Below are 14,922 nucleotides of genomic sequence, written 5' to 3'. Positions count from 1 at the left end.
CAGGACTCCTTTACTTTTTAATAACTTTTTTATTTAATTCCATTCATTTTCATGAAAATTAAAATACATAATCGCAGACTCAGCCTATAACACAACTTTCCTTTGCAGTTAAAATAACAAATGTATAAATCAATATATATTTGTGTGTGTGTTTGTGTATATATATATATATATATATATATATATATATATATATATATATAAGAAAATTGAATAAGGAGACAAACTCTCAAGATGTTTTTAAACCATTTATATCTTGAATTCTTCTACATGTTTTAAATCCTGGGACACTTAAGCAACAATTAGCTACCTTGTAATATTCTCCTGGATTTTTTCTTTAAATTGTAAACTATATATATACACACACACACACACACATATACATATACAGACAGATACATATACACACACACAGATATCCTTTCTACTGGAAGCACAAGGCCTCAAATTTTGGGGAAGGGTTTAAGTCAATTACGTCAACCTCAGTGCGTAACTGGTACTTATCTAATTAACCCCGAAAGGATAAAAGGCAAAGTCAACCCCAATGGAATTTGAACTCAGAACGTAGTGACAGATGAAACACCGCTAAGCATTCCGCCTGGCATGCTAATGATTTTGCCAGCTCGCTGCCTCAACACACCCACACATAAATATATATACACACACATGTGCATACATGCACACACACATGCTGAAAAACACACCTGTACAGACCACATTTATGCTTCAAACTCAAGCAAACATTGGGAACTGTTCATTGTGTCTGATGGACGGCATTTAATGGAAGAGAGAGAGAGAGAGAGAGAGAGAGAGAGAGGGAGAGAGAGATAGAGAGAGAGAGAGAGAGAGAGAGAGATAGAGAGATAGAGAGAGAGAGAGAGATAGAGAGATAGAGAGAGAGAGAGAGAGAGAGAGAGAGAGAGTTAGGGATCAATATCATATTTGGTGGCATATAAAACACACATTTAAAAAAAAAAAAGTCTCAAAATATATTCCTGGGTCCTATATGCGAAGTTGGGCCTCCCAAAAGCTAGAAAACTTTAACCCATTAACATTCAGATTACTCAATCAAATGTAATGCTTATTTCAGTTTTATATTTAAGAGATGAAGAATTATTTACATTATTTACAATTGACGGATATGTGTCCTCATCTTGTTTGTTATTAACACGTTTCAGCTGATATACCCTCCAGCCTTCATCAGGTGTCTTGGGGAAATTTCGAACCTGGGTTCTCATTCTTGAAGTATTTTTCAATGTTGTTGTTGTTATTATTATTCAGTGACCTGGATAATAATAAATAATAATAATAATAATAATAATAATAATAATAATAATAATAATAATAATAACTACAACAACAACAACAACAACACCGAAAAATACTTTAGGAATGAGAACCCAGGTTCGAAATTTCCCCAAGACACCTGATGAAGGCTGGAGGGTATATCAGCCGAAACGTGTTAACAACAAACAAGATGAGGACAAATATCTGTCAATTGTAAGTAATGTAAATAATGTAATGCTTATTTATTCACACTGTTTTGAATTTATTATGTATTATCTTGTAGCTTTGAGATTTCAACAGTGTGTTTGTTTCTTTTTAGAATGACATTGTAAAGTAAGTGGGAGAGGCCAGATGTGGCCAGTTTCAGTATAAAACAGGTAGAATATTTGGGCTGGATTTGGTTGGTTTAACCTCTTAGCATTTAGATTACTCTATCAAATGAAATGCTTATCTATTCACACTCTGTTGATGTAAACATGCATCATCTTGTAGTTTCAAGATTTCAATGATATAATTGCTTATTTTTAGAACAACATTGTAGGGTAAGTGTGAAAGGCTGGATTTGTTCAGTTTGATCACAAAACAGGTAGAACATTTTGGGCCAGATATGTCCGGTTTAAATGCTTTAATGTACATAAAACATTTTCCTTGAATATGTGCCATGGAAATTGGGGTACACCTAATATGTGGTTGCATCTAATACACAATCAAATATGGTAGTTATAGGTTAAGTTAAATCAATATGAGCAAACAATCCCCATTTTTGTGTTGATTTCAGGAAATCCAATGAAGCAATCAGTTGACAAAAATGGGGGCACAGCATTTCATTTTACCCTTCTAAATAGTAAATTTGAATTCTACTAGGATCAACTTTTTCATTCTTCTAGAACTGTTAAAATAAGTAAACTAATATATGAGAATTGGTTTCCCAAATTTATTACTCTGCGTAAGAAACGTCCATTTTCTATGCTAGCATGGGTTGGACGGTTTGACTGAGGGCTGGCAAGCCAGAAGGCTGCACCGATAACTTGGAAGAAATGGTGGTATGATCAACTAAATGCTTTAGTTATACACACATACCGACACATATATAAATCTACACACATACACACACTTGCTTTATTTGATTGTTTAACATTTGTTTTCCATGCTAGCATGGGTTTGGACAGAGTATTATCTAACATAGGTTTTTTTTTTAGTTAGACACTCTTCCTGTCACCAACCCTTACTTGTTTTTCAAGTAAGTGATATTCACATATCATCATCATTAAACATGTTTTCGATGCTGGCATGGGTTGGACGGTTTGACAGGAGCTGGCAAAGCCAGAGGCTGCACCAGGCTCCATTGTCTGTTTTTTCATGGTTCCTAGGGCTGGATGCCCTTCCTAATGCCAACCACTCTAGAGTGTACTGGGTGCTTTATACATGGCATCAGCACTGGTATCAATGTGTGTGTATATAAATATATATATATATATATATATATATATATATATACACACAGATATACATATACATATATACATATGTGAGTGTGTGCGAGAAATTATGATAGATACAAGTTTTACATCATTTATTCCCTGTGTACATTTCACCATTAAAGCTATCAGTATCTTCTGCAGTGGATGTTCCAAGTGCTACTGGATGCTGAACGACAACAGATCATAGTGATCTATCTGTACACACAGGATATCATGTGTAGCAGCTGATGATGGGAATACACGTTTGCTTTGCACCATTACGGATTTTTTATCTTTTAGTTTTGTTATTCAAAGTTGTCTTTCATTTGTGGATTGCTTACTCTGGTATTGTTCAGTTTTTCTTTCACAGGTAACCTAATTAGGCTCCAATAATATTTAGATATTGGTGTCTAGTTTTGGGAGGTTCTCCGGCATATTTATTGATATATATCATTGTTGTTCTATGTCCACTTCCCATGCTGGTATGTGTTGGACAGGTCAACATGGACCCAGTCAGTAATCATTCAGAATTTCTGCCCTTAAACAATTCACTATATACAGCAGGTTGTTTGGGTCCAGCACCTCATGAGATAGAATGAAATTATAGAATATTGTGCTGAATTATGGAGGGAATGTCTAAAAAGACAAAAATAAGATGTCCAAGAATGTTTTCTTGAAGATTAACCTAGATTTGTAGGACAATTTTCATAGCAAAAGAAACATTTGAAATATGGCAAATATTGTAAAATATATTGTTGAAACTTGCTCATAGTTCTTTACTGAACCATTTGAATAAAAAGGATAGAAGAAATCAAATGGTAATCCACCCTCTTGTGGGGGAGGTCTTGTAAAATACTTCAAAGCTGGCTCAGAGACATCTTGAAATGCTACAGACGTTACCAGTTCAATCCTGTACTCTTTATCATAGTTTGTTGGATCACATATGAGGTTATTACACTGAAACAAAATAGAGATGGAATAAATAATTCAGAATTTTCATTTTGTTCTAAAAATTAATACAATTTACTCTTTTATTGCCTACTGATCGAAATTGAAGTGGTCTAGAGTTCATCGTCATCGTCATCATTTAATGTTTGTTTTGCATGCCAGCATAAGTTGGATGGTTAATCAGGATCCAACAAGCCTCAGGTCCCTGTCAAGCTCTATGTCTGCATAGGCATGGTTTTTATGTCTTGATGCCCTTGTTAATGCCAACCTCTTTACAGTGTGTAGTGGATGCTTTGTTTTTTTCATGTCACTGGCATTAGGGACATCACAAAGTAACTTGTAAGATAAGAAAGAACAAAACAAAGGAAAAAGCTCCCACAACTAAGTGGTGGTGGGGGTTAGCATTTGAGAGGTGGGGCAGTAGTTTTAGTCAAGATGTTGAGAGGTTAAAGTATGATAGAGAAAGAAGCCCAGGGGAGATACATGGCTACTTCACATTGTAAAATGATGGATGAGAGCAGCTGGAAAGAAGGTAAAGATTTGAAATAAAACTGCACTATGACTATGAAATATGAATTATCTTGTAAGCCTCAAATGGTTTTCAAGGTGGTGCTTAATTCTGATTGAGTAGTGTTAAGTGGATGAAAGATAAAAATTGATATTAATTAATCTTGAGTAATATTCTCAGGTAATCTGTTGTCTGTTTCCAACATCTAGGTAAACTACAGATTAAGTGTACTGCCTAAATACACAATCAGATGCTTGCAGTGGGTTTGAACTCCAGACCTTTGAGTTAATAATTTGATACCAATTCTACTTACTTATTTTTTCTTTATCAACATTCATTGATATTTGAAGTTTTACAGTCAGTTTTGCATAGTTTCAATAAGTCTGAAGTATCCATGAATTTCCATCCTCATATAAATATTGTGTAAGATTTGAGATATTAAACCTGATCAATTTACATCATTACAAAGTCATCTCTGGCTTTCATTTGCGCAAGAGCTGTCTTGTGTTGGTAAACTCTGAGTGAACAGATATGCGACATAAGGTACATTACAGGTGGAGACATTTCACTCAACTTATTACTCATATCTAGAATAACTATCCATGGCCAATAGCTCGGGAAAGAAATGATCTTTACATTATTGATTTGCTCTTAACATACTAAATGATGGCAATCTTTAATGGGGGTGGGGGGTCAATGGTTTGGGGCAATTTTATTTCCCATAACACCCAATTCATTTTAATCATTTCTTTCCTATTAGGTTGCTTTTGTGGTTAATTCTTATTCAGTGTCTCTTCCAAAGCATCATCATCTACCAAGTAATTTTTAATTTTTAGTATCAGAGAGCCATCATGGAGGAAATAGTAGTTACCAGGGAACTAACAAATAACATTTCTGAATATTTTTAAAAATCATAAATAATTCAGGGTCTTAACATTTGCATTTCAGAAACTGTAAACAATTATTCACGATTAAACAATCTAACGAAACTAAATATAATTTTTTTTTCTTATGCACCAAGAACATTTCCACTTCGCATTAAATATGTTAAAACAATTCATCTAACGTCTATTTTCTCAAGCTTGCATGAGTCAGACAGACATTTGTTGAGGTAGATTTTTCTACAGCCCATCTTGTTGCTAACCTTTGCCTGTTTCCAAGTAATGTAATGTTTCTGCATGACCAGACATGCTTTTACAGATGACTGGGAACAAAGGAGACCGCTTGCAGCACAGTGACATTTGCTTACGACTATCACAAAATATCAAGGCAAGAAAACTCACACACACAACAGGCTTCTTTCAGTTTCTGTCTACTAAATTCATTCACAAGGCATTGGTCAACTCAGGGTTAAAGTAGAAGACACTTGCCCAAGGTACCACATGATCAGACAGAACCCAAAATCATGTGGCTGGGAAGTAAACTTCTCACAACACAGCCATGTCTGTGTCTATTAAGGAGACAAAATAAGACTAAAAACAAACGTAAGACTGACAGAATTGAATTGTTATTAATTGAAACATAACTGAGTTATTGATTTAGATAATTAAATTATCTATTAAGATTATACCTGTAATGATATTGTCTTTGGTTTTTCATAGGTTAAAGAAACCCCAATAATCTTTGGCTGAGGATTATTAATGGATCCAACTTTAGCATATAATACTTGTATCTGCATTCCTGTAACAACTTGGGTGCATTGGTCTGGTGCTTCAAACTGAGTAAAAAAAACAAAATAATATCAATTAAAAGACAAACCATTACATTTATTAAAAAATTCTGTAACAATTCATTTATGTACATTCTATTGTAACTCTTATCATCTCACTGTTTTAAAATCTGCTTTTCCTTGCTTGTATGGATCGCATGGAATTTTTTGAGGCAGATTTTCTACAGTCAGATACTCTCTCTGTTGCTAATCTTCACCTGTTTCCAGGTAAGACAATATTTCTCCATGGCCAAACATGCTTTTTATTGAAAACTGGAAACAAATGAAACAGCCATAAAACAGTCATCATCATCATCGTCATCGTCTTTTAATGTCCACTTTCCATGCTGGCATGAGTTGGACGGTTTGAGAGGAGCTGACCTGACAGAAGACTGCACCAGACTTCTGTGTGTGTTTTGGCATGGTTTTTATGGCTGGACGCCCTTCCTAACACCGACCACCCCACAGAGTGGACTGAGTGCTTTTTACATGGCACCAGTACAGGTGAAGTCAGTTTCTTACAGCTGGATGCTCTTCCAAACACCAACCACTTTTCAGTGTGGATTGGATGCTTTTTATGTGGCACCAGCACTGGCAGGGTCATCAAGTAAGTTGCAAGACAAAGATCCTTTAAGAGGGGAGGGGCATTGGAGGCGGTGATCTTGTGCTAGATGATAAAAGGTTAGTGTGACAGACAGACAGAAACAGGTGCCTTGCTGCAGGGGAGGTACATGGTTACCCAGCCAGAGAGAGAGAGTGGTCAAGAATGAGAACAGAAACAGGTGTGCTGCTGTAGAGGAGATACATACATGGTCACCCAGCCAGAGAGAAGCGTGAGAGAGAGAGAGAGTGGAAGATAGCAAGAGTGAAAGAGAGAGCAGGAGAGAGATGGTATCAAAGTGTCAGGGCATACTTACAAAGAATAGGGATCAGAATATAAATGGGATTGTAGAGTAAAGGCAGAGAGAGAGAGAGAGAGAGAGATGAGGGCAAGTGCCAGGGCATACCATCAAGGTACAGAGGTCATAATATAAGTGGCAGGGTATTGCCAAAGAAGAGCAAATGGGGAGTAGAGACTCTGCATGGATGCACAAAGTGTGGGGGTGGGGAATAAAGTGATTGGTGTAAACCAGAGTATAACACTGACACTCATGTACAACTACCATGCAATATCAAGACACCAACTCATACTCACACACAGATACACACACACACATGCAAATGACAAGCTTCTTTTAGTTTCCATCTACCAAATCTACTCCTAAGGCTTTGTTGGCATGGAAGACACTTGCCCAGGATGCCATGCAGATGGACTGAACCTGAAACCATATGGTCAGAAGGCAAACTTCTTAACCACACACCCATGTCTATACAAAACATGGCAGACAAAAAAAAAAAGAAAAGAAAAAAAGAGAGAAAGGCAAGATTTTATAATTTTAGTAGATACTAAATAGAATCGATTCTAACCTGAGGCTGTGGAGGTTTATTCTGTTCAAATATTGTCAACCAGTCAGCAACAAACTCAACTGGGGAGTTACCAAATGTTGCTACATGGGTGGCATTTTGTTGCCACAGAATATTGCTCATTCCTTCAAGGTTTTTGCACTGAATACTGAGGTCAGATAGTTTTAATCTGATAAAAACAAGAAAAGAAGACATCTAGAAAATACCTGATAAACCTGAAATGGCAAAGAAACATACAAAGTTAATGAGGATATAAACGTATAACATTTCACCAATTGTGTATCCAGTTACATAGATTAGATCCAAATGTGAAGTGAGAAGAAAAAAAACAACACAAAATATGCATTATTTTAACATTTACTTTTACATGTTTGCATGGGCAGATGGATCCTGCTGAGGCAGTTTTTCTACAGCCAGATCTCTCCTTGTCACCAACTATCACTTGTTACTAAGTAAGGTAATATTTTCTCATGGCTAAGCATGCTTTCTACAGAAGGCTGCAAGCAACCTTGCTTGTATGATGATGCATGATGCTCATTTACAACCATTACATGATGGCTAGACAAGTTTACACACACAATTATACATAGACACACATGCATACACACACATGAATGACCATGGGATTGCATCTAGAATGTTCCCCTCCGAGGCACAAGTCCGGGCAAGGTTGTTTATGGAAGACCAGCAGTCGCCCATGCATACCAGCCTCCCCTCTCCATGCCACCGATGTTATCCAAGAGAAAGACAAAGGCTGATGCAGCCTGGCACCAGTGATGTCGCAACTCATTTCTACAGCTGAGTTAACTGGAGCAATGTGAAATAAAGTGTCTTGCTCAAGAACACAACACACAGCCCAGAATCGAACTCACTACCTCATGATTGTGAGCCTGACACTCTAACCAACGAGCCATGTGTCTTTACACAATAAAAATATTCAAATGGATTATTTGGTATTGCTACAATTGTTTCATTTAAGATTTAAGATTTCCAACAATTCCATACATCTATCACTAACAAACAATTTAGTGTGTCTAACAATGCTCCACTTTAGATAAAAATCAACATTTTTGTTTTTTAACTCCAAAATCTTTGCAGAAAGTGATGATGTTTTTACTTTATCCATCCTTCTAAAGGTGTGAAGAAGATTATACAATCTTAATTTAGAATAAGAAGTAGATCCCATGTATCGTTAATCTGAGGTTTTGCTCTAAATTATCCTCCGTGAATTATAATTAGCTGGATCTTCATTAAATGATGCTAATATTCTATTAGTTTGGTAGTTGCTGTCAAATGTCATACTTAGTGTCTACTGCCTGCTTTATTCAAGTATGTTCTGCTACTTTTGGCCTCTGTGGATGATGTTGCTAGATTGAATGACTTCTTTCAATATACCTTGATCCTTTATGGATCCCATTATCTTAACTATAATCATCATCATCATCATCATCATCATTTAACATGTTTTCCATGCTGGCATGGGTTGAATGGTTTGACTGAAAACTGGTAAGTTGCACCAGGTTTCAATCTGATTTGGCATGGCATCTACAGCTGGATGCCCTTTGTAACACCAACCACTCCAAGAGTGTAGTGGGTGCTTTTTACGTGCTGGTTACGAAGCACCAGCATTGGTCATGACTACAATTTCACATGGCTTGACAAGTCTTCTCAAGCATGGCATATTGCCGAAAGTCTCAGTCACTTGTCATTGCCTCCGTGAGGCCCAACATTCAAAGATCATGCTTCATCACCTCATCTCATGTCTTTACAGGTCTACCTCTTCCACAGGTTAGAGATTAGCACCTCTTTACACAGCTGTCCTCGTCCATATGCATTACATGACCATACCAGCACAGTCATCTCTCTTGTGCACCACATCTTATGCCCAACTTAAGGTGCTTACACTCTGTCATGCATGCACATTGACATTGCACATCCAGCGGAGTATACTAGCTTCATTTCCTTCACACTGTCACATGTCCTTCGTGGTCACAGCCCGTGTTTCACTGCCATGTAGCATGGCTGTTTGCACACAGGCATTGTACAATCTGCCCTTCAATCTGAGGGAAAAGCCCTTTGTGACCAACAGAGGTAGGAGCTCTCTGAAATTTGCCCAGCCTATTTTTATTCTAGCAGCTATGCTCTCGGAGCATCCACCTCCACTCTTGACTTGGTCACCTAGGTAACAGAAGCTATCAACTACTTCTAGTTTTCCCCGCTGGCATTTGATGGAGTCTATTTTCCATACACACACACACACAAATATACATATATATGTGTACATGATGGGCTTCTTTCAGTTTTCATCTACCAAATCCTCTCACAAGGCTTTAGTTGGCTCAGGGCTATAACAGAAGACATTTGCCCAGGGTACCATGCCGTGGAACTGAACCCAAGACTACATAGTTGAGAAGCAAACTTCTCATCACACAGCCATGCCAGCACTTAAACCCCTGATCTGAAAACTAAAGGCCTCCCATCTATTTTAGGGTTTAGTTGGTGCCAGTGGAAATACTTAGCTACAACATAAATTTTATAAAGGTATAACTTTGTAGATTCACTCAGGATCATCGTTTCCTGTGTTTTGAAAGTTTAGTGAAGTGACTTACTTTAAGAAACAACCAGATCGCATATCAACACCAAAAGTAACAGGAACTCGACTTTTACCAGAGCAGGAACCATCAGGTGAAGGTTGTGGAATTGTAAGCCAATTGGTTCGATCAGAGCTTAAGTTAATTATGGAACTGAAAGAATACATCAAATATACAAAAAGGGGAATGATATTAGTTCATCTTAATCTACAATCATCATCATCACCTCTTAACAAGCTTCTTTCAGTTTCTCTCAGCCAAATCCACTCACAAGGCTTTGGTCAGCCTGGGTATATATTAGAAGACACTTGCCCGAAGTGCCATGCAGATCTTCACTATTTTTCTGTCTAACTCCATGTAAGAGACACCTGACAGTGAAGAAGAGGCATCAGGTATTATGTGCTGAAGATTAAGGTGTGTCAATTTTGGGGAGTAAATAGGAAAATTCATAATTTTCAATCTTGGTAGTAATTTATTGTTGCCTTTTAGCATATAAAACAAAATTCTGGAAAGAAAAAAAATTTTAAATAACACTAATGCAATGTTTGAACTGTCTCTTGTATTGCATTTTCTTCTCTTTGTTATGGCTTCAGAAGATTCCTTAGAATTTTCATCTGACATTACTTCATTCTCTTCAAAAGATTAACCAAACAACTGACAAACATGGCTGTTCTTCTCTTTGCATGATTTCACTCTTCATTCCCTTCTTTTCTTCCTTCTCTCTCTGACAAGGCCTTTCCTTTTTCAGTAGAAATCTGTCTCTTTCTTTATAATCAGTTGAATCCCATTTGCATGCTGCCTTGGCCTCCTACCTTTGTCCTCTGTGAGCTTATGAAATTTAGCTCCAGAGAAGGTATCTTCTTTTCACGAGAGCAACGACAGTCAATGTGAGAATGATTTCCTCTTCTTACCAGTTGGGGAACATTCCCCTTTTGAACACAAAATTATGGAAAAAACTGCAGCTCAAAATACCGAACAGTGTACCAAGTGAGTGTAGAAAAGCATTTTTCATTGCCAAGTTTCCTTTACCAAGTGATGTGTGTACTGCTTTCCGCCACAGTACCACTAGATTTAGCTCAATTGTTCAACACTGTATGATCACTGGCAGTTTGAATTGTGTATTAGCCTTTGTCCACTGACACAGAAGATGGGGCATTATATTATGTATGAGTTCCTTAACTATATAATTCCTTCTGTCATTTGAATTTTGTTCCCGAAGTAGTAACCTAAGTCTTAAAATGTCTCTCACTGTTGGAAGCTCTAATACAGGAAGCTCTTTCCCCTGTACCAATTAACTGGCTCAAGTGGGATGACATCTGGCCTCTAGTCTTCAGCATTGACATTTTGTGAATGTATGAAAATAGCAAAAATTCATTTAACCAATTAAAAGATAATATAAGATTCATTTAATCAATTAAAAGATAATATGAGTGATATTTTGTAACTCACAAAAAAGACCCCATAGCTGAGGTGGGGACAGTATTGAGGGAGATGGCTTTATACCAAGTGATGAGTAGAAGAGATAAATGATTACCCAAGTTGGGAAAGGAGAGAAAATGGTGAGGAGGTATCAGGGCAAACCCTCACATTAGAGGAAGGTGAACATAAGAGAAGTGGCCCAAAGGACTGGACAGGATAAATGGATAGGTAGGTGCTTGAGAGAGAGAGAGAGAGAGAGAGAGAGAGAGAGAGAGTGAGAGAGAGAGAGAGAGAGAGAGAGAGAGAGAGAGAGAGAGAGAGAGAGAGAGAGAGAGAGAGAGAGAGAGAGATGGCAATTGTAAAGTAAAGTTTTTATTTTGTTTCATTATCTATTATTCTTTCAAAAACATTTGGCAATTGATGAAGAATTTATGAAAATAAATTGAAACTTTACCGTCCTGTTGGCAAATTAATTTTAGTTCCAGCTAATAATGGTTCACCCCTTATGTAACCAGGGTTACCACTCCTCTTGAAATATGCATTATCTTCTGCCTCCAACTGAAAAATATTACCAAAATTATTAAAAGAGGAATATATTTGAAGAAAGAAAAGCAAATAAAGAGCATTACCAATCATATGACAAACGAACTGTATTGATTAGATTGAATTTATGAAAAGAAAAAGTGTGTTTTATTGTATACATTTTCATCATTACATTTTAAATGTTCATTTTCCTAAATTAGCATGGGTTCAACAGAGTTTACTGAGGTTGATTTTTCTATGGCCAGATGCCCTCCTTCCTGATGCCAACCACCATCTGTTTCTAAGCAAAGTAATATTTCCCAACAGCCAGACAAAGTTTCACAGAATATCAGAAATGAATGACATTCATTTACAACACTCATGTGATGTCAAGAGAAGGAGACACAAACATACACACACACAACAGGCTTCTTTCAGTTTCCATCTCTCAAATTCATTCACAGGACAATGGTCAGATCAGGGCTAAAGAAGACACTTGCCTAAAAATACATGGTTGCAATGGGGATCATGTGAGAACTAGTTCAAATTTTACTTTAGTAACTGTGTACTGAGGGGATGGGATAGAACTTTCCAAAAGCTTTACTTCCACTTCATGCTTGAGTAATTTTGTAGGAGGCAGAGCAGCCAGCTGTTGAAGTATTGCTCTAATTTTAAGGAAATTTTTAAAGATCATTTTACTCATGCTATCATGGAGATAAACATTGTTGTGGAGTGAACTGACACCCCCACACATGACTGTCCGTGGACTGGACAAGATTTATAAGTTGATGAACCAGTAGACAGTCTCGTTATTGATTCTGCATAGGAGTGTTATTGTGCAAACAGTTATAATAAGATAACCAACTCTTATTACATTGTTTATTGTTATACGGTTATATTTGATGCTGTGATACACTATTACACACACACGATATATTGTCACCAACAATATAACAAACATCAGTCACTTTTGTCAAATCACTAAGTTATGGGAATATAAACGCACTAATACCTGGGTGGGGGGACACAACAATGCACACACACACACTGTACCAGTTCCACATAAAAGCATCCAGTATACTTTGTAAAGTGATTGGCAATAAGAAGGGCATCCAGCTGTAGAAATCATGCCAAAACAGACAACTGGAGCCAGGGCAGTGCCCCAGCAGGCCACATCCTGTCAAACCATCCAACCATTGCAAACATGGAAAATGGACGTTAAATGATGATATGATGATGATTATTATGATGATACACACACACACGCACACATCATCAGCATCATTTAATAGCTGTCTTCCTTGCTGACATGGGTTGGATGGTTTGACAGGAGCTGTGGCCAGCTGAAGAGGCTATCTGGGCTCCATGTCTGTTTTGGCATGGTTTCTATGGCTGGATGCCTTTCCTAATGCCAACCACTTCACAGTGTGCTGGGTGTTTTTATGTGGTACTGGTACAGGTGCTTTTTAAATGACACCAGTGCACACACACACACACACACACACAATGGGCTTCTTTCAGTTTCCATCTACCAATTTCATTTACAAGGCTTTAGTTGGCCCAAGGCAATATTAGAAGATACTTGCCTAAGGTGCCATGCAGTGGAACTGAAGTCATAAAGTAATTTTGGATTTGGCTCCTGTGCTGGTGGCACGTAAAAAGCACCATTCAAGCATGGTAGATAGTAGTGCCACCTGATTGGCCCCGTGCTGGTGGCACGTAAAAACACCTGTTACACTCTCGGAGTGGTTAGCATTAGGAAGGGCATTCAGCTGTAGAAACATTACCAGATCAGATTGGAGCCTGGTGCAGCTGCTGGCTTGCCAGTCCTCAGTCAAACCGTCCAACCCATGCCATCATGGAAAGCGGACGTTAAATGATGATGGTGATGATGATTCTTAGCTATAGCCATATTTGATGACACAAAAGACGCAGACATATTAGACACGAAAAAAAAGATGTTAATGCATTGAGAGGCCCAACTTTGCATATAAGACTAAGAGTGACTTTTTGAGACATCATCATCATTTAACGTCTGTTGTCCATGCTGGCATGGGTTGGAAGGTTTGACTGGGCTGGCACTCTGGAAGGGTGCGCCAGAATCCAGTCTGATCTGGCAAGGTTTCTATAGCTAGACGCCCTTCCTAATGCCAACCACTCCGAGAATGTAACAGGTGCTTTTATGTGCCACCAGCATGGGTGGCATTTGTGTGATATTGGTACCTGCCACGACTTCGATTTTGTTCAGCTTAATGGGTCTTCTTCTCAAGCACAAACATAATGCTAAGATCTTGGTCATTGCCTCCATGAAGCCCAACACTCGAAGGGAGCTTGGTCACTTGGCCATTTTTTACAAAAAATATATATGCTATCAAATCTGGTAATTAATTTTCTGAAAATTATTCTTAGTATTATGATATAAAAAATATTACCTCTTGAAATTCTGTGGAAAACGTTTGAGTAAAAGGTAAATCAGATTGTGTCAAATCAATCAAATTTAGAGCCACACGGACTGAAATAATACCATATGTACCGTTGTGTATAAAATGATAAACAACCTAAAAAAAAAAAAAAGAATAGTTTACACAAAGTAAGCAAAATTGTTTACATTAAAAGTATTAAAAAAATATCAGAAATGTTATTGGACCATTTATTGCCCATACAATCATTCTATATATATATATATATATATATATATATATATATAGATATATATCATCATGATCATGATCGTTTAACGTCCGCTTCCCATGCTAGCTGTGTTAACTTGTCTTGTTTTCCACTTTTTTCTTGTTGTTTATGTATTTCACTCTTTTTTTCCCTCGCTCATGTATTTCATGTAATTTGCACTGTTGGTGACGTCTTGTACCCATATATGCATCATCATCATCATTGCTTAATGTCCGTTTTCCATGTTGATGATGATGATATATGTACACACACACATACAAACGCATACATGTGTGAATTTGTATCCTCTCCATATTCCTTGATTTATATTCAATTTTTTAATTC

The 14,922-nt window shown here is 37.3% G+C and overlaps 1 protein-coding gene across 1 annotated transcript in view; it reads right to left on the bottom strand.

Moving 5' to 3' along the window:
* Positions 1 to 235: 235 nt before the first annotated feature.
* The window catches only part of LOC106872792 (tectonic-1), a 29,538-nt gene continuing 14,851 nt past the window's right edge, over positions 236 to 14,922 (bottom strand). The window contains exons 9-14 of the mRNA XM_089355651.1: positions 14,340 to 14,465; positions 11,840 to 11,943; positions 9,985 to 10,119; positions 7,379 to 7,544; positions 5,774 to 5,920; positions 236 to 3,704 (exon numbers count right to left, since the gene is read on the bottom strand). Coding sequence (XP_089211777.1) covers positions 3,453 to 3,704; positions 5,774 to 5,920; positions 7,379 to 7,544; positions 9,985 to 10,119; positions 11,840 to 11,943; positions 14,340 to 14,465 — 930 coding nt within the window. The 3' untranslated portion in view covers positions 236 to 3,452. The remainder of the gene's footprint in view (positions 3,705 to 5,773; positions 5,921 to 7,378; positions 7,545 to 9,984; positions 10,120 to 11,839; positions 11,944 to 14,339; positions 14,466 to 14,922) is intronic.

Source organism: Octopus bimaculoides, chromosome 7, assembly GCF_046866305.1.
Source record: "Octopus bimaculoides isolate indiv1 chromosome 7, ASM4686630v1, whole genome shotgun sequence".
NCBI classification, from domain to species: Eukaryota; Metazoa; Mollusca; class Cephalopoda; order Octopoda; family Octopodidae; genus Octopus; species Octopus bimaculoides.
Note: the sequence above shows the minus strand (reverse complement) of the source record. Positions and strands in the feature narration are given on the sequence as shown.